Source organism: Harpia harpyja, chromosome 15 (genome assembly GCF_026419915.1).
Source record: "Harpia harpyja isolate bHarHar1 chromosome 15, bHarHar1 primary haplotype, whole genome shotgun sequence".
In the NCBI taxonomy this organism is placed as follows: Eukaryota; Metazoa; Chordata; class Aves; order Accipitriformes; family Accipitridae; genus Harpia; species Harpia harpyja.
In genome coordinates this window covers 802,795-822,111 of record NC_068954.1, presented here as the reverse complement: position 1 = coordinate 822,111, position 19,317 = coordinate 802,795, and the positions used below count along the sequence as shown (strand labels likewise).

At 39.4% G+C, this 19,317-nt stretch overlaps 1 protein-coding gene across 8 annotated transcripts in view; it reads left to right on the top strand.

Annotated features, from left to right (window-relative positions):
• DTNB (dystrobrevin beta) overlaps nucleotides 1-19,317 on the top strand; it is a 214,487-nt gene that overhangs the window by 35,095 nt on the left and 160,075 nt on the right. For all 8 annotated transcript variants that reach the window (XR_008238481.1, XM_052809547.1, XM_052809548.1 and 5 more), the window contains 2 exons: nucleotides 3,344-3,498; nucleotides 10,484-10,589. Coding sequence is in view for 7 of the 8 variants with exons in the window: in XM_052809547.1 (XP_052665507.1) it covers nucleotides 3,344-3,498; nucleotides 10,484-10,589 (261 nt within the window). In the remaining variant the exon portion in view is untranslated. The remainder of the gene's footprint in view (nucleotides 1-3,343; nucleotides 3,499-10,483; nucleotides 10,590-19,317) is intronic.

Sequence of the window (19,317 nt, the reverse complement as noted above, 5' to 3'; positions counted from 1 at the left end):
CAGGTCATGTCTCAGGACAGATTCCAGCAGTAGTCCACTTGGTTTTGGCCTCCATATAGAATTTGACCCATTATCCACTACCCTCCAAGCCTGATCATCCAACCAGCTACTCACCCATCCGGTTGTTCACCCATGCAGACTGTGACATCCCAGGTTGGATACTGGAATGTCGTGGGGAAATAAAAAGTAAAAAGCCTTGCTCGAGTTGAGGTGGATGATACCTACAAATTCAGTCATCTTATCACAGAAGACAATCAAGCTGGTCAGGTGTGATTTAGCCTCGGTAGATCCATTTCTTTCCTGTATGCAGGAATGTGCACCAAGAAGATTTGCTTCATGATTTTCCCAGCAACTGAAGTGGGACTGACTGGCCTGTATTTCCTTGGATTGTCCTTTTGATCTTAATACATACTTTGGATTAATGCGAAAAAAACCTGCACACACATACACATCCAAAAAGCACAGTCAAACCAATTCATCTGTTAAATTTATTTTCTTGGCTTTTACCGATACTAAACCTGCTATTTAACAAATATTTTAGGAATTTGTACAATAAAAATTGACAGCTTCATAGGAATTGAGACACAGGATACACTCAAGGTCAAGACTCTAGAAAATGAGGGTGCCAGGTTTTTGTTGCTTTTTTAACTTAATTGGAAAAATGGTCGAGCCTTCAGCTGAAACTGTACAAAGCATCAGGCAAACGCCTTGATTGGAAAACAGAACAGTCAATTTTGGCAGTTATAAGCAACTGAAAAGAGGCTCTCAAGGGAGCTGTTGGACAGGTTTAACATGATATTATGAGTTCTGTTCTTAATGTAAAAGTTTTACTACAAACTTTTGAAAAAAGGAAATAGTGAGTTGCACAAGTACCATTTTACATTGGTATTTTGGGGACCGAGAAGTGCTTTTTGTAGTTCTAAATTTTTTTATTCTCTCTGGTTAAAAATAAAATTATAGCATAGTAGCATCAAACTTAAATTTTATATGAGAATTAAAGTATAATACCTTGTCATCAGGAAACTCTTAGCATGTGCCTGTTGTGACCCTGAGGTGAGCTCTTGAGATATTACATTGTTAGCTTCTGTTTTGCTTGAGGTTTTCTCTTTGAGGGTAATTTACTGCCCTTTAAAAGGGCAGATGACTATATAATTATATCCTACTAATCTTTATCTTTTCCAATTTCACTGGTAATTTCCCATGTGGAAGTTCCCTGTGTAAATGAGTTCAACTTTACTTTGACTATAAACCCACTTTTTTTATGACTGCAAGATATAGGTTAGTAGGGTTTGTTTGGGTTATTTTTGTTGTTTAATTTACCCTTGATATAGCCTGTTCTATTTTATCTCATTTTCAATTTATTTCCATAGCTTTAATTACTTTCTCTTTAAAATCTTTTAAATCTTGCATACTGTTCAGATCAGATTAATAGACTGTATATACCCAGAAGATTTCCGTCCTTTTTTAAATACAAGTACTGTCATGTTCCAGTCATGTTCTACCAGTCCCACCTTGACAGATTTATTACTAGACCTTCAGTTTCTGTGCATTTGCCAGTTCTGGAGTGATTCTGTTCTCGAATGGATTAGGATTCTGGAAGTTTGGCTCTCTAATTAGTATTAGTTGTTTCCATAGTGTTCATTTGTGTGCATTTTGATCCTGACTTTTCTTGCACATTCAATTTTCAGTTTAAATTTAATTTCTCTGCTTGGCTTAATTTTCTAAAATACAGCGTTCTCCCTGACCCCCATTTCGTCTCCCCCCCCCTCCCTAATATGGTTTGTAAGATTATTCAACAAGGGCTTCTGACCTTCACTTCAAGCTTGTCTGTTTAGCCAGTGATACAAATTCCAGATAGCTTTATCACCCTTAACTTAGATATTGTAGGCTTCTTTGTGAGCTCGTTCATCCAGGGGATTGGAATAATTTCTCTGGTTTACTACAAATATGCCTTGCTGAAATAGTCTTTTATTTACAGACCTAGTTTTAGTCACTTAAATTAAGCTTATTTTCTGTCGACATATCCTTTTTGATGTTTAATTACTGATGGTGTCTTAAATAACCTCATAGATGATTCAGTGTTAGTGAAGAATTCTGGTATCTGTCACACCTTGGAAAATATTAGGTCTTACTAATATTAGTGCTCTTATTAGACAAATCTTCCTTTATAGAGTAATCTGACTCTGCAAGTATCTCGGAGACCCAATTTTGCTGTTTGAGAGATTTGTCTTTTCCAATGAGGTTTTTGATCCCGGGACAGTTCTGCTTTACATGTATGCAGCTGTCCTAATATTTTATGAAATAATTTTCTTATAATGCTATCTACACATATTCTCCTATATTTTTACCTTTCCTGAGACATGAGAGCTGGGAGCTTTGGGCTGGTCTCGTGGAATGGCTGGAGCAGGGGGGTTGGAGGAGTTAAGCTCTGTGCAGTAAGGGGATGGAGGGACTCCTGAGCAGGAGGCTCAGGAGACATCCTTCTGTCCACATGCCCATAGCTGGGAGCATGGCGTGGGAGTGAAAATACCTGCAGAACTGCCCTCCTCCCTGCCACCTTCTGGGACCACCCTCCCTACCTTTCTTTTTCCATGTATACACAGGACTGCTGAACATCTTGCTCGATTCTCTTTTTGGTTTCAGAAATACATTTAGCCCCACATAGCTAATTAAAAAGCACACCTCGTCTTATCACAAATGTTTTTCTTGTGTAAGGACAAAAGTTCCTATTCTAGCTCTTCAGTGTGTGTAGCATCTCTGATACAAAATAAGATCAGATTTCCTCTTCCCCATCCGCTCAGCTGCATGGCTCATGTGTTTTAGCCTTGGAGATGGAGGTCATTGCACCCCAGTTTCTCGCTACTTTACGTCTGATGCTCTCTTTTAATGCTGTGTTACTTAAATTCAACGTGCTGTTGATGTGCACCAGATTTACCAGGATTTTTGCCAGTTTTGACTTTGTGATTCTTACAATGTTTTTAATTCTAGGAGACTCCTCAGAGGATTTTATGTAGTTTTATTTTGAAGGCATAAGCTTGAAGATTTAATGTTCTATAACTTTTATAATGCCTCCTAGCCTCTGCTTTCTTGCTATTACAGTTAATGTACTGGCAGGATCTTTTCTCAAGACTGGGTGAGATGGAGTGGAGGAAACAGGAAGATTTATATGATAGCATGTTTGAATACGTTCATTTATAATTTTTTTTCTTGGTAGCAAGTGATAAGAAACTATGTTCAGAATAAAACAAAAAGAAATTTCTTGGGGTTTAAATGGATTGAAATTTTTTTTCTTTTCTGTAGTAAGCATGTATTTACTGTAGGGTTTTATTATATTTTCTTACAGATATTTTCTCTCAAATATCAGATTCAAATGGACTAATGATATTTACAAAGTTTGATCAGTTTTTGAAAGAAGTTCTAAAACTTCCAACAGCTGTGTTTGAGGGGCCTTCTTTTGGATACACAGAGCATTCTGTACGGACCTGTTTCCCACAACAAGTAAGAGTTAACAAAACAGGATTTTTGTATTGCTTGTTAATACCGTGCTTTCTTCAGAAGTCCACTGGCTGTGTTGGTTGTAGTTTGTATGGGGTTTGGGGTGGGGGGAGGGTGGTGGTAATATGTGCTATATAAACTAAGCAGTTTTAAGACAGTCTGAATAATTTAAAATAGTATGTCTAGGTTCTTGGCAATTAAAGGATTTTGTACAATTTTAGGTTGTTCCCCCTCCTTGAAGAGACACTTCTGTTCCCTATCAGAACAACAGCAAGGATGATCTATTTCTATTCTAAAACATGAAACAGCATTTTTACTATTTTCCCTTGATTTTTTTTTTAAGCTTTCTCAGTATGTTAAGAGTATTACTGTCAACAAATCACTTGCTAGTTGGTTGGGTCTGTACAAAATAAATATGTTTATTGTACACATAGTTTATTTTATATATGTGTAGTTTATTTTTAAATCAATTTCACTGTTGTGCTTATTGATATAGCTGTTTTTTTCCAAAATATTTCCATTAAATGTAATGTTTGGAATAGATGTTGTAGTAATGATCTTAAAAAGAGCTTTTTATTTCTTTATGCATTTTAGTTGTAATTTAATTGTTCCAAGGATTTGTTTCTGATTTGAGATAATGTAAATAGTATAAATAATCCTTAAATCAACTGTAAACATGAACCTAGATAATCTTAGGCCTAAAATTAAATGTTTAGACTCTGGTCATGATTACGTTCCAGAAAAAATATTTCTGAAGTATTTAGATTTAGAATTTATAGCCACTTTTCCTAAATTTGAATAGCAATCAGTATACTTGAAATACAGCACAGTAGGAACCAGCCTTTGATTTAGGAAATGATGAGGGCTCCAGATCATCTGTGAGTTACTGAGGACAGTGTTTCGTTTTACTAATAGTGTAATTAATAAATATTTTTTTTCTTTTTCCATACTGGCTGAGGCATTTGTGGGCCATACTTGTTCCCACGGACATGCCACCCTTTCTGTTATGTCAGCGCAAGCTGTTTATGCACGTAGGTAAACTGATCCAATCAAATCAAGTTTCATGTTAGTGGCAGTGCTGTTGAATGCAAAACCTCGGCCTCACTACGGAGCTGTAGAAGTCAGACGTTGGATTCTAAGCTCTACGTGCCCTTTCCGTTGCCTGCAAAGGCAATGGGCACGGGGTTTTTGTCATGTTCAGAAGCCGACACTCTGGAGGTGACCATTTCTCTCTTAACCATAAAGAGAGGCTAGTGTAGCGAGCTAGACTTTGACAGTTGACTGAGATTTCTAAGATACTTGATGCAAATCTCACCATGGTAGCCAAGTGGGGTATAGTAACTGCCCATGAATACGAGCCAGCCGTGTGCCCAGGTGGCCAAGAAGGCCAACAGCATCCTGGCTTGTGTCAGAAATAGTGTGGCCAGCAGGACCAGGGAGGGGATCGCCCCCCTGTACTGGGCACTGGTGAGGCCGCACCTCGAGTCCTGTGTTCAGTTCTGGGCCCCTCACTGCAGGAAAGACATGGAGGGGCTGGAGCACGTCCAAAGAAGAAAAACGAAGCTGGTGAAGGGTCTGGAGCACAAGTCTTATGAGGAGCGGCTGAGGGAGCTGGGGTTGTTCAGTCTGGAGAAAAGGAGGCTGAGGGGAGACCTTATCGCTCTCTACAACTACCTGAAAGGGGGTTGTAGCGAGGCGGGTCTCGGTCTCTTTTCCCAAGTAAGAAGTGATAGGATGAGAGGAAACAGCCTCAAGTTGTACCAGGGGAGGTTTAGATTGGATATTAGGAAAAATTTCTTCACAGAAAGGGTTGTCAAGCACTGGAACAGGCTGCTCAGGGAAGTGGTTGAGTCACCATCCCTGGAGGTGTTTAAAAGATGTGTAGATGTGGTGCTTAGGGACATGGTGTAGTGGTGGACTTGGCAGTGCTAGGTTAACGGTTGGACTCGATGATCTTAAGGGTCTTTTCCAACCTAAATGATTCTATGATTCTGTGATTTGCGCGTGGCTTGCCTGCAGCATGTCTTAGCACTCTTTGACTTTGGCTCCCATGAACAATAAAGCTGATTCTTCATATTGATTCACTTTTAGAAATTCCTTGGCTCTCATTTTATTCAGGAAAACAAAATCCCTAGTGTAAGGCCAGGTTTGTAGTAATGTGTTTTTAATTAATCCAGATATACACTGTACCCCAAGACAGTTCTTTCATTGATTTGAAAACATTGAAACAAACAGGTCCTGGGAAGTAGATAGATAATGTCTTAGATTTAATTCCATTTTCTTATGCCTCCCAGATCTGAAAATAAGCTTCCCAAAGGTACTTCTGTGATGTTCTCCTTTTACAGCCTATCATTTTGCTAAAATTCTCTCCAGATGGCATTGATAAAGCTGTGGACATGATGGACATTCAAGCTACATCTGTACTAGTTAACTAAACAGTGCCTTGAGCTGTTCTGTGGTCCTAAGGCCAACTGGAATGGTCTAACCACATCCATGCTATTAAACTCTCTTATTCCCTCAAGCAGGGTGGTTACATGGAAGCTGTTTATTAAAAATGATTCCTAGCTGATATTAACACCTGATCTGGCTGCTGGAATCATTTGGGAGAGTGAGTGGTTAAACCAGGCACAGGTTTAATAACATAAAAGCATGCATGATTGAGTTTTAGTGCCAGGAACATTCCCTAGTGTTATTTAAACTGCCAAGAGACAAATCCTTCCTGGCCAGCTGTGGTTCCTGGCTTACCCATGGAGGTCCTGGTTCTGGGAGCCACTTCTTTCAGGTGCCAAAGGCCGATAATTTACTGCTGTCTGAGTGGTGAAAGGGCAGACAGGCAAGGAAGTGTCAGTGATTGTATACGCTCCACAGCTCTTTTTCATTTCTTGGGTCACGGATAGAATAATTCAAACTTGTTGCCCACACAAAATGGAGTTTATCGAGATACTTTTGGCAAGAGCTGCATTCTTTGTGATGGCTTCCAGATGTATAAAGAGTTTCCAGTAATAATTTACTATTCTAGGTCAAGTGGGGGCTTCCACAGATGTAAGGTATCATGTCATACTTTTCTTAAGACTTGTTCACTTGGCTACAGTCCATCTATTTGTTAGAGATGATGTATCACCATGACATTCCCTGCCTCAGTCAGAATCTTTCTGTGTTTATGGCACAGCCTGCCCTGTCATTGCAGAGGTGTGTCCGCTTTATATGTCATTTACAGAGCAGTTTAATTTCTACTGAGCTGAGAAGTTCACCTTGGAGACTTAGGAGCCAGGAGCTTGGCTTCTGTACAGTCAAACTGCTGTTGAAACTCAGCAGCACAAACTATACAAGCAGGCCTAGATAGGCATTGGTTTGTGCGTACCTTACTCACATGAAAGCTTTGCTAAAGCATTGGCTAACTTAGGCTTCTTGGATGGTATGGCTGGTAGCTGAACTGACTGCACAAGCTTAACAGTGTCAGAAGGATGGTCAGGATGTACAGTCTTATTAAAGCGACTAATAAGAATATTAAGAACAGGATGGTCTTGTGTATAAAGGATGGTGTAAGCATACTCTGACAGAGTTGCAGTTTAAGCACAAGATGCAGGACAGTTAGAGATACAGGTGGGGTCTAATACACAACTGCTTAGATTGGTGTAACTTGTTTTGATCACTGCAGAGTTAAAAATTGCATATCTTTGTGTTGGCTCAGAGGATGTGGTTTTGTGCCAGTATTTTGTGGGGAAATATATGCATTAACATCTTGTTGAAACAAGCATGTTGGCAGTGTAACAATAAAACTGACTGAGTTTTTGCTATTGAAGCAAGCCTATGGTGGTCTTCTAAATGTAAGAATAGCATTGGTAAAATCTGCCACTGCACCACCTGCAAGAAGATCTGAGACTACAGAGCTATTAAGAGAAGTAGGTATGCTAACAGCAATTGGTAAAAACAATTATTAAAATAGGATAGAGAGTAAGCAGGTGATTACAGAGAGCATCTATGCAGAAATGCATTTGTTCTCCTGCGGAGCATTTGACCCTCACAACTGGTTGTGCCTTCACATTTACTAATGTTCAGTTTATGTTCTTGGAACCTGCTTGGAAGATTATTTGATTGTTGTAGCATCACAAATGGTGATTGAGTGATGTTTTTGGGTTGCTCCATGGTTGGGTTCTGAACTCAGTAGGAAATGTCAGACCAGTGACAAAAAAGGGCTTTATCTAGGCTTCTACTCTGACACATTCATAATTTCCAGGAGAAGGAGACTGCGGTTTGCTTTCCTGTCAACTCAGCCATTACCAAGAATGCCTATGCCCAGACAGACAAGATGTAGCAGTGATAATGCTGTGTGATTCTTTTTGGTCAATTGGTCGCAAAATATCCTACCTGTATTGGTGAAAAAACCACAAAGCCTGTGCCCCGACTGCCCTCTTGTGAATTACATGGAAGTTGCATCACTCTGTACACAGGCTTTGACAACTCATAAGGTTCTCCATGCTTAAAGGGAACCTGTTTTTTATTTTGAGGAACATCCTTGCCTATAGCAGGAAGAAACTCTCCTGCTAGGTTTAGGTTCTTCCACCGCTGTTTGTCTCATATACCACTCTCTAATCATAGACTCTTAGAATCATAGAATGGTTTGGGTCAGAAGGGATCTCTTATGGTCATCTAGTCCAACCCCCTGCTATGGGCAGGGATGTCTTTCACTAGATCAGGTTGCTCAAAGCCCCATCCAACCTGACCTTGAACGCTTCCAGTGGTGAGGCATCCACAACTTCTCTGGGCAACCTGTTCCAATGTCTCACCACTCTCATCAAAAAAATTTCTTCCTCATGTCCAATTTAAACTAAACCTACCCTTTTTCAAGTTTAAAACCATTACCCCTTGTCCTATCACTACATGCCCCGGTAAAAAGTCTTTCTCCGTATTTCATAAAACCCCCTTTATATATTGAAAGGCCGCAATAAGATCACTTCCCTGTCTTCTGTATGTTTCGACATGTTTTCCAGGAGGATCTGCTCCATGACCTTAACAGGCATGGAGGTAAGGCTGACTGGTAGTTCCTAGGATCCTCCTTTTTACACTTTTTAAAAATAGGTGTGATGTGTAATGGATCCTGTGTCTTGTCTCCAGAAAACTTGTCTGTCTGTGACCAGTATTTATTATTTGCAGTAACCTTCATACTCTTGTATATGAAACAGTATGAGAGATGAGAGGCAAGGCAAAATTGGGAACTTTGGAGGCATTTTGATAAAGTTGTACAATACCGATACAAGTAAGTAACTGGTAATTGTGTTAAAATTTGAAACATACAGTCTGCACATCTACTACAGATGCTGCTGCCATTTAACAACATAAGCACAGTGGTTTCTGGTTGTGTGAGCGGCCCTTTGTGGTCTCAGACATTGCATACCACTATCAGTTAATTCCCAGTTAAAAACTGTGGTTCTTCTATCAGAAGGCTTGGTTCAGCATATTTAGAGTGTTTCGTGGCCTTACCGAGAGGTGCATTTGTTAAAAGATTTTGGATTTCTTCAGCCAAAGAGAGGGGAAGGCAGGTTGACTGTGTGTAGTTATTAATAGCCTGAAAGATGACTTGGCTTTGAGGAGGAGGGAAGGCTGGGATTGCCAGGCAAGATCCAGGCATTCGTTCTTGTCCAGGTAGTGCATCTGATGTTGTATCTGGCAAAGGAAATTCTTGGACTGTCTTGTAAGAGCAGTTAAATATTCAGGAAAAGTTTTCATTTACTAAGCAGAGAGACTGGAACAAGGACACCTTATAAAAGTCAGAAGAAGTAAGATTAAATATTTCTTAGAATTTTCCTTAATGGTAACTGGGATAGATAATTATAATTCCATATTATCTCTCCAGGGTAGTTAGCTGCAGAGGTATTAGATATATATATTTGCCACTAATCATGAAAATATTGATGCTTTAAATTTAAACATTCTGTTTAATAAAAAAAAAAACCAACCAACAACAAACAAACCAAACAAACAAAAAAAACCCCAACAATCAACCCACAACCAAAAAAAACCTGCAAACAAAAAACACCTTCATTTTTGGCATGACAGTTGCAAGTGAAAGCTACAGTTAGTTTCACAGCTCCTAGAAAACCAGACTGGCTTTTCCTCTAGCTCTGCTTACCCTCCCTGTTGTGGATGCTCTTTGGAGTAACACTGCCATATGCTAAGGTGAGAAAAAAGTGCCATCTGACCAGCTGGTCTTCTGCCTGTGAGAAGTTCTTAAGCATCTAGCTTATTGTATGCAAAAGCCAACATATTCTTTCTTTGTATCCATAATATTCTTAGCTGTTTTTCTTACCAATTATCTCCATCTGTTTGTATTTGCAGCAGATATTTTCTCTTGCTCACTTGAATTTGAAGCCTTAGAAAATATTACTCTTAACATGCCTGACTTCCTTCTCGTAATGATTTAATTTCAATTTTGTTTTTATTGACAGTTTTTTAAAATCTTAGCCTAGTTCTCCCCTTGCCTCTTTTTTTCTTATTTTGCCTTTTTAGAAAAAATTCATTTACTGTATGGATCACGTATGAATATTAGTTGTAATTACTCTTTTATGTGCGTCTACCTTTTTCAGTGCTGTCTGTATGTTTGAAATACCGTTTTCTACATTGTCAAATAACCTCCGCTCACATTTGTTCTATTCCTCTTCAAAATAAGACTCTTTAACTGCAACTCAGGAACTAATCCTGACTGACTAGTCCTCCATTTTTTTTGAGTTTTCTGTTCATCTGTTTGTCACTTATTTTTGTACGATTATATCATGTGTATACTAATACCTTCTTTGTAGTGTTACTGTTTGCCTAATGTAGACTGAAACTCCCTGAGCAAAGAAGTTGTGATATTTATCTCTTTATAGCATATGAAATATTCCTGGTAGACAGAAGTTGAGTCATAGACAGATTTGAAGGCTGAAGTAGTTTTGGTATACAAAATTGAAATTTTTCTTATAATTAAGTTCTATTTTTCTTTTCTTTGCAGAAAAAGATCATGCTAAACATGTTTTTAGACACATTGATGGCTGATCCACCTCCTCAGTGCCTTGTGTGGCTGCCTCTCATGCACAGACTTGCCCATGTTGAAAATGGTAAATGGAATATTTTCTTGTTTGAAACATCTGGTCAGAGCAGGGTTTCTGTTCAACATATGTAAATATGCTGTCCTTTTTCATGTAACGAAGCACTTAATGCCTTCATCATTCCCACTGTAACGGTCTTAGTCCCAGAGCATTTAAGCCCAGACTTTTGTTGAAGTGTTCTACACTTCTGGGATGAAGACTGATTCTTTATGAAATCATCAGCAATAATGCAAAACAAGATTAGTTTTAGACTTCTAGCATCGCCAGTAGTGGAAGATGAAAAAACAAGCAGCAGAAAAATGATATTCTCTACATGTTCATGTTTATTCTGAAACTTTTAAAAATCTTCACTTGAACTGTGCTTCAACATATGCTTTCAAGTGCTGACTCCCAAAGATTTTTGGTACCCATTCAAATGTCTGTCTTGAGTAGCATTTGAGCACATGAGTCACTTCAGTGCTCACTATGGGAGGCAAATGCTGAGCTCCTCTCACTTCCAGACCTTTTCTTAGCTAAAATATCCTGGGTTTACTGCCTATGGAAAGTATTCAAGGAGCAATAAGGGATGGAAAACTGAAGATTAACAGTGAGAAAGAGTGATGGAAGAGTCATGTGGCTGAGAGGGCTTTATGGAGTTCAGGGAAGCAAAAAGATTTCCTGCAGAAAGTTGTGCAAGTGTATCAAAACTATTTGTTGTTTTTAGTGGCCAAAAAGGTGCTGTGTTTAATTTCTTGTACAGTTGCACACAGTATATGTGTATGATGTTTTTTATGTGAATTCTAGGGAAGAAAAAAAAAAACCAAAACTTTTTTTTTCTTCACCCATAAACTAAACTTCATCTTTTGTTTCCTGCCCCACAGAGTAAAATCATGTTATCATCCTTCAAAACCTCTGCCCTACTAGTTGTAAACTCTTCTTCCACTTAGTGCATTTATGGTCATTTCAAGGTGTATAGACTTCTTCCTTTTAAGACACAGGTAGATAAACTCTAGACTCTTTTTTCTGCCTAGCTGTTTACAGGCACAGCTTGGCAGTCTGGCTCTAGCTAAGTTTTCATGATTTATATTCCATTATCTGCTTCTTGACATTTATGCCTGTGGCATGCTTAAGTATTGCTGTGATTTTGATATGCTGGTTTTTGGCATTTGTTTCATTGTATTCTCTTGATCCTCTTGCAAAGCATATCTGGTTGTGCATTTAATCTGCATTTGTTCATCAGTGAACAAGATCGGAGTTGCAATGCTCAGTGGGCCTTTTCCTTCTGTATGGCAACAGAAGAGATGGTGAATTTCCCAATTGCTCAATATGTTTACAGTCATTTCCTGATGACTGTGGGTCTCATTAAAAAAGTGATTTTTAAAAGAATTTTGAGGGGAGCAATTTCATGGAGACAAATCTTATGGGAAAACTTACCAAAAAGTTGAGAAGTCCGATCTATTTAAAATATTAGGTAAACTACAGTACTGCAGTGTCTTTCCCATCCTTATGGGCCAGGTTGCACTAATAGAAGGGCAGCAGTGACTTCTTGCTTTCTTCTTCCTTTATCCTCTTACCCTTATAAACTCGTACTTCAAGAAAAGCACATAGGGCGAAATAAATATAGTAAGGAAATGGGCAGTAAAATTGTTTATATGGATTACAAGTCAGGATAGAATTGCACAGAGCTTAGGCAAGGGTAAAATGTTTAAACAATGTTTGGACAGAAATGAAATGGTGGAAAGATCTGGAGATAATCCACAGTCTGATCATTTTTCTGCTTGAAACTACGTGAAGGAAATTACTAGATACCAAGAATAATATCATCTTTATAGATTAGTGCATGCGTTCCTATATTATCTGACAGCTTCTGCCCTTATTGTGCTGTATGGCTGCTCCGTAACATGCAGATCCCTGTTCAGCCATCTTCACTGGGAGCAGTTGCATAAGTGCCCCTTTTGTTGACACTTTCTTCCAAGCAGCAAGAGACTCCTCCCTCCCTGTTCATCTCTTCTGCCAGCCAGTCCCCAGATTTAATCCTGTGTTACACACAGGAGTCTTGTTACACATAGGTTTAGCAGTCAGATAACTTGGTAGGATAACTTTTAACGTTTGTGGCATTAGAATTATGTTTCTAATTCTTATAAACCTCTTCTACAGCTACCTCCCAAGCTGTTTGCTGAATTTAGTTACCATTGATAATTCGTGCCAGTGTTCTTGCCCTCTAAGTTACTACAATTTTTTTTTCCTCAGAAACTTTTATTCTGTTGCAAATGGTATTTTTGCTCCAGAGTCAGGCAGCAGTTCCTCTGCTTAAAAGAGCTGATGAGAATTCATTGCAGCTGATGTAGAGGTATGTGGCAAGCCACAGCAGGCTTAGCAGGTGGGGGAGATCAAGTCTGGATTATGTCCCTGCAGTAAAAGAAGTTAAGGGAGGATTGGTGTTGGGGCCTGACTGTGGGAAGGTAAAAATAGCAAATTTGAAGGATAGAGACCATAGAAGGAATGAGCTTGGGATTACTGGGACATGTGGTAGGAAAAGAAGTGTTGAGGGAAGACACAGCTCTGATTACTGATGTGCCCGCTAAGGAAAAAGCAGGCCAGAAGCTTTCATGGTTTAAAGTCTGGGACAGGACATATGCAAGAGTTCATTGTTGCTATGGATCTGGATTGAATATCTCCTATTAAATGGTCATTTTCAATGTTTAAAAAGCAGAAGATGGAAGATGTGAAGCTTGTGCTGACAATGGCTACTGCTGTGGCTTCTGTGACTAAATTAATATGAAGTTACTTTGTAAGTGTTGTGTGTGTTAATATCTGCATATATTAAAAAACCCATAAATTTTGTTGAACTGTATGATTGTAAGAGGTTACAGGAACGCCTGTCTCCTCTCATTTGAAAACTTTTCCAGAACGTGGGCAAAACCATGAAAGAAACAGAAATCAATGCTCATTCAAAACAGGATCATCTTTTTTTTGGGTGTGGTGGTAAGTTGTACTAATGCCTTCAGTCAGACTTTTGTCAGCCTTACAAGCCTCCCAAAACCAGTCCTCTGATTTGGAGGAAAGAATTGGCCACAAAGATTCTCTCGTCTTCATCTGTTACGTGATAATGGGCTACTGCTGCGAGCGCATACTTCTTTGAGACATTGCCTCCGCTTCTAATCCTGACCGGTTGTTCAGTGCTGGGTGTAGGACTGCTCTTTTCCAGGACTGGCATGGTGGGAACTTCAGCACTGGATAGGGTAGGAATTGGCATCTCCCTATGGCAGTCGTGGAGCTGAAATCTGAGACATTAGGTTCCCAGACAAAATACTGACTTTGTTCCATAAAGTGTTGCACAATTATTAATAGGGCTTAAGTTTCAGACATTGATTTGGGCCCTTAATGAATTTGGTACACTCAGTTTTTAAATTTTAAGCTACAGCTGGCATCTGTGTTTCAGCACTGTACAATTTCTTAGTGACGGGTTCTCGCATCCAGTGTAAACTAAAATCAGCAGCAGTCACAATAGGGAGAGTAACTCTGATATCCACCCAGATGCTGGAGCTTGCTTTACTAGGGTTGCTGCTGAAGGTCTCTCTAGCTGATGAACCTCTGTTATGTTGTGATCTGACACTAGAACTTGTGAGAACTTGTGAGAAAGGTGAAACATTTCCACCTTTACCAGTGGAAATTATAAAGGCAGACAAAAGGGTAGCTCATGATAAATAACCTCCCTGCTCAAGGTGAACTTTACTCTCTAGCACTATGCAGATTTTTTTTTTTAATTTTGTTTTTACTGTGGATGCTTTACTAGAGGTGCTGAACTGTTTCTTCAGAATAGGTTTTCAAGGCTGTAGTCAGTTATCCTGAAATGTATAAGATGATTCTCCCAGTGCAGATTCATGAGAATGTGAGGTCTTAAAAATAATTTTGCCTCTTTCCTCATGAGCCTCACAAAGTTCAGCACTGGAAAGGAATAACCCCATGCACCAGTGCACACTGGGGACTGACTGGCTGGAAAACAGTTTGGCAGAAGAGGACCTGGGGGTCCTGGTGGACACCGAGTTGAACATGAGCCAGCAATGCCATCTTGAAGCAAAAAAGGCCAACAGTGTCCTGGGCTGCATTAGGAAGACCATAGCTAGCAGGTTGAGGGAGATGTTTATTGCCCTCTGTTTAGCACTGGTGAGACCAAATCTGGAATACTGTGTCCAGTGCTGGGCTCTCCAGTACAAGGGAGATGTGGACTTTACTGAAGTGAGTCCAGCAAAGGGCCACAAAGATGATGAAGGGACTGCAGCATGTGTGGTACGAGGATAGGCTGAGAGAGGTGGGACTGCTTAGCCTCGAGAGGAGAAGGCTCAGGGAGACCTTATCAACGTGTGTAAACAACTGGTGGGAAGCAGTAAAGAAGATAGAACTATGCTCTTCTCAGTGGTATCCAGTGGCAGGACAAGAGGCAATGGGCACAAATGGAAATTCAGGAAATTCTGTTTAAACATAACAAGAATTTTTTTTTTTATTGTAAGGGTGGTCAAACTCTGCGTCATCAGGTTGCCCAGGTTGTGGAGTCTCCATCCTTGGAGATATTGAGAACCCAACTGGACAATTGCCTGAGCACCCTGCTCTGGTGGACCCTGCTTTGAGCAGCTCTCCTGAGGTCCCTTCCATCCTCAGCTGTTCAGTGGTTTTGTGATTCTAGGTATGATTGCAATGAGAATCATTAAATCATTCCCTGAAGTTCTCCTCTTCCATGAGTCTGTAAACAATGTTTATTTGATAAAAATGGGCTCAGTCCATAAAGATCCATCCTTTAAGTTTGTGTCTTTGCTACTACTATCTTGAACACTTCTCCCTGTAGTATCGGTTTAGTAGTAGTCTTGTTCTGGAGTCAGTTGTTAATTTCCACTGCAAGTTAGTTTTCTTTGGGTTGCACCTTGTCAGAGTGTAGTGCTTTTCTTCCCTAACCTTTCTTCCCAACCTGATGTTTGTTGTCTTCACAGCTTGTAAATATTCTCATTAATTACTCTGGCAATCACTGCTGAGTTACTTCAGAGGCACTTGAACACCTCAGTTGACACCTTTAAAAAAAAAAATAATAATGATCCTGCAATTTCCTTGGTTGTCTTTTCAACTCTGATATAAGCAAAAGGCAATTAAGCTCTGAACTGAGCTTGTTTTGTTGGCGACATAACATTTACAGGTACAAAATAACATATCTTCTTTCTCAAAGCATCAAATAAACTCCATGGATTGCTAGTATTGATCTAAACAAATAGGCCAGCATGTTATTTTTGAGAGCCATCATCTCAATCTGCATGCTGATATGCAGCCTAATAACAATATGCTTTTGTGCAGGCATTCTAATCTGTTTAGTTATGCTTTTGTAGAAATAGGATCCTTTGTAAAGGCAAGTGAAAGAAGTCGTCTCAGGCTATGGGTTTTTTATCTCTCCCATTTATAACAAAGTGAAAATACAGAAAAGAATATCTAGCTTTTAAGCTTGCCATTACTATTATCTTAAGCTTATATTAACATTTGTAGAAATACTTTGCTAGCTCATAGACTCTTTAGGGTAAGGATTGTATCTTACCTGAAATACAACAATTTAAAAAAACCAAATGTGTGTGGTAGGGAGAATGCAGTTCCTGTTTGGGAGTTCCCAATTAAAAAATGCTCCATACCATTTGTTTTAACCATGTCAGGTCATTCTTCAGTCAGGTATTATAATTCAAGCTTTGGCCGCCTGCTGTGACAAATAAGTCTTTACCTTTCCCAGAAGATCAAAATAATTTCAGTAATTTCTGAATGGGATTGAGAATTTCTGCCTTTCCTAAAATGACAACATTTGTGTTTAGCAGCTGTAAAGCAGCCTTAGCTGGGGTAAATATTTTACTTTTTACAAGGGAAGATAAAGCCTTGCAGTAGAATTCATTTTCAGCTTTCCTTTGGAAAAAAATGGAAAAAAGAAAGAAAGAAAAAAAAAAGGCTAAAAAATCCACAGAACTGTGGTGATGATGCCATTTTTCTTTTTTGGCTTTTTCACATTTCTTGAAAGGAGGAAGGTGATTTCCCAGGAAGATACGCAAGACGTGCTGGTGTTTTGACAGGGATGTTGAATACATGGGCCATCTTAACACTTTCTTCTAACAACATTATTCCTCTTGTGGGAGGGTGGGTGGAGGCTGGCCAAGATCACGCTCAGCTGTTGCAGAGCTCTGACACCTCTCGGTGGTCTGTGTCTGATCTCTGCTCCCTTCCCCTTCCTTGCTTCCAGATGGGCAGGTCAGTGGCTGAGCAGTATTTTCAGTGTCTGGGTGGGTTGTGTTGCCATTTCTCTGCCTTTCCTGAAGCACAGGGGAAAATCCCTTTCCAGAAGCAGAGCTGCCTTATTCTCACACTTATTCTTTCTGTGCTTCCCCGGGTTTCTGTGAATTCTAGCTTCCATTAAGAAATGTAATATAAGTTTACAGACATACTCAGAATTATTTCAGAATTATCTTGGTGGTGGTAAAGGAGTTCCAGTGACAGAAACTTGTGCTTTGGATTCAGTCTGTCCTTTGCTGCTCTGAATGTATCACTGACATCCATCGAGAAACTACTCTTCCTTTTTTCCTTATTGTGATTTTTGAGACAATGTTTTTATGATTACTCAGGGGCTAAAATTTTTTCAGTTTTTGCTTTAGGGAATGTGGACACTTTCATGGAGGTCTGCATTGTCCTTGAGTTGTCAGTAGGTAAACAAAAGGCTTAATAAGAAAAATGTAGCTTTAAAATCTTCTGTACCAGCAATAGGTAATTTCCTGCACTGTCAGAGTTGTAAGTTGTCATTAAGGAAGACTCTTCTGATTGTGAACTCTCGCCCTTAAAAACCAGTTGTAAACTACTTAGATTCTCCAGATGATTGCTTTAAAGAAAGGGAAAGGAAGCTACAAACTGCTGTAGACATCATTATAATTAGGAAGACTGATACCCTTCTAAGAGGCACAGTGTCACTTGTACCTACTAGTGATAACAAACATCTGAAAGCACGTTTCAGAAAGAAGCCTCTGCAAAGATATTTTGGTCCATGCTGCCCTGGTATGTTAATTCCTGTCTGTGGTAACTTGGGTAGCGTAAGTCAGTAATTCTGTGTCGCTTTTTTACAGAGTACAGGAAGATGTTAAGCTACTGCTCAGCAGACACTGCTAGACTCAGCAGAGTCTTTGCACAACTTAGACTGGGTCTTGTGATACACTTGTGTTTTTCCATGCCCTGTTTAGAGCCATCATCTGACTTGGCACCTTGGAGCGTGTCCCACTGGTGGTATTCTGTGAGTTCTTAAGTCCATCATTTCTTTTCTGGATACAAATTCTGTAACGTGTTTCAGTCTTACTCTGTTTTCCTGGTCCCTAAGCTTTCCAGTGGAATGTAAATTATTTTAAAAGGTTCTTCTACATAGGCTGCTGTGTAGCACATGCCAGATTGCTTCTGTTCATCATAACCTGCTGATGCTGTGGACGTAGCCCATCAGATCTACGTGGTCTATAGATCACAGGTTGTAAAGCAGTGTTCCACTGCAATGAGTGGAGCAGAATGTGGTTAGTCCAGGAGATGAGCTTTTGTTCAGAGATTTGGCAGCAGAACACAGGCCCAAAGAGTATTTGGGTGTATTCACAACTGTTAATTTAGACCAAGGAGGTTAGGTTCCTGGTTTAGTCAATAGGAAGGTATAGAATCCTGCTCTGACTGCTACCTGAGCAGACCTCTATCCACTGATTTTCACTAAGAGTGTTAATCTCCTGGAAGAGTTCTCCTTCTGCTTATTTGAATAGTTTCCATGGAAAATTCTGCAAGTCAGAGTTGAAGCCTGGAGCTTGGCATGTACTAGACTTGATTTTTGTGGTAAAATTATATACAGCTTTTTAAGGAATGCTGTATTTGAAGTAACAGTCTTTTTGTGGCTTGTTTAATCTCATAGCTAATGGTATCATTTGCATGTATTTTACATCCGAGTAATAGAATTTAGAAGTTACGGGTGTACACATCAATATTGCTGGCCTGTGTCCTCTAGCACAAAGCAAAATCTTGTAGCAGTATGTCTTGTTTACAGATGTAACTGTGAGTACCACATGTAAAAGAACAGTGTAATAAAAGTTCGTATTTATAGTCATGGCAAGTTCTTCAAAGCATTTCTCCTCCAACATTAATTCTGTCTTAGCCAGAGTTTTGAACAGTAGGGGTTTTTCCAAGGTTTTCCCTAAAACATTTCTGTGAAAATGGTGAGTTATTACATCTTCATCGTGCTTTCTACTTTTATTATCTCCTCTCTGATTTCTTTTCTTGTATTTTGCAGCTGTCATATTTTCATTTTCCTTTACCTGCTAGTTTTTTTAATGTCTCTGGGAATTTCTCCTACACAATTTAATAAAGGCTCTCTTCTTTTCCCCTACTTAGTTCTATCTACATTTTGTTATTCATACTGTTCTTCCTACAGAAATACTGTCATGTGTAAGCAGACAACTTGGATATGCTTCTCAGTTCCGGACCAGTCTCTGATCACCCAGTCCTGCATCTCTCTTCACTCTCTCATGTATCTTTAAAATTAGGGTAATTTGAAACAAGATGTCCAACGTATGGATCCACAATTTTCGTCTAAAACTCTTCTTCATTATTTCATTTTAGCAATCTATCATTTATATTACTCTCATATTTTGGAAGCCCTAATCATATGTCCCCATGAGAAGGGCGTTGTCCAGACAGAGCAAAGACTGGTTTTTGGCATCAGCAGTCAAAA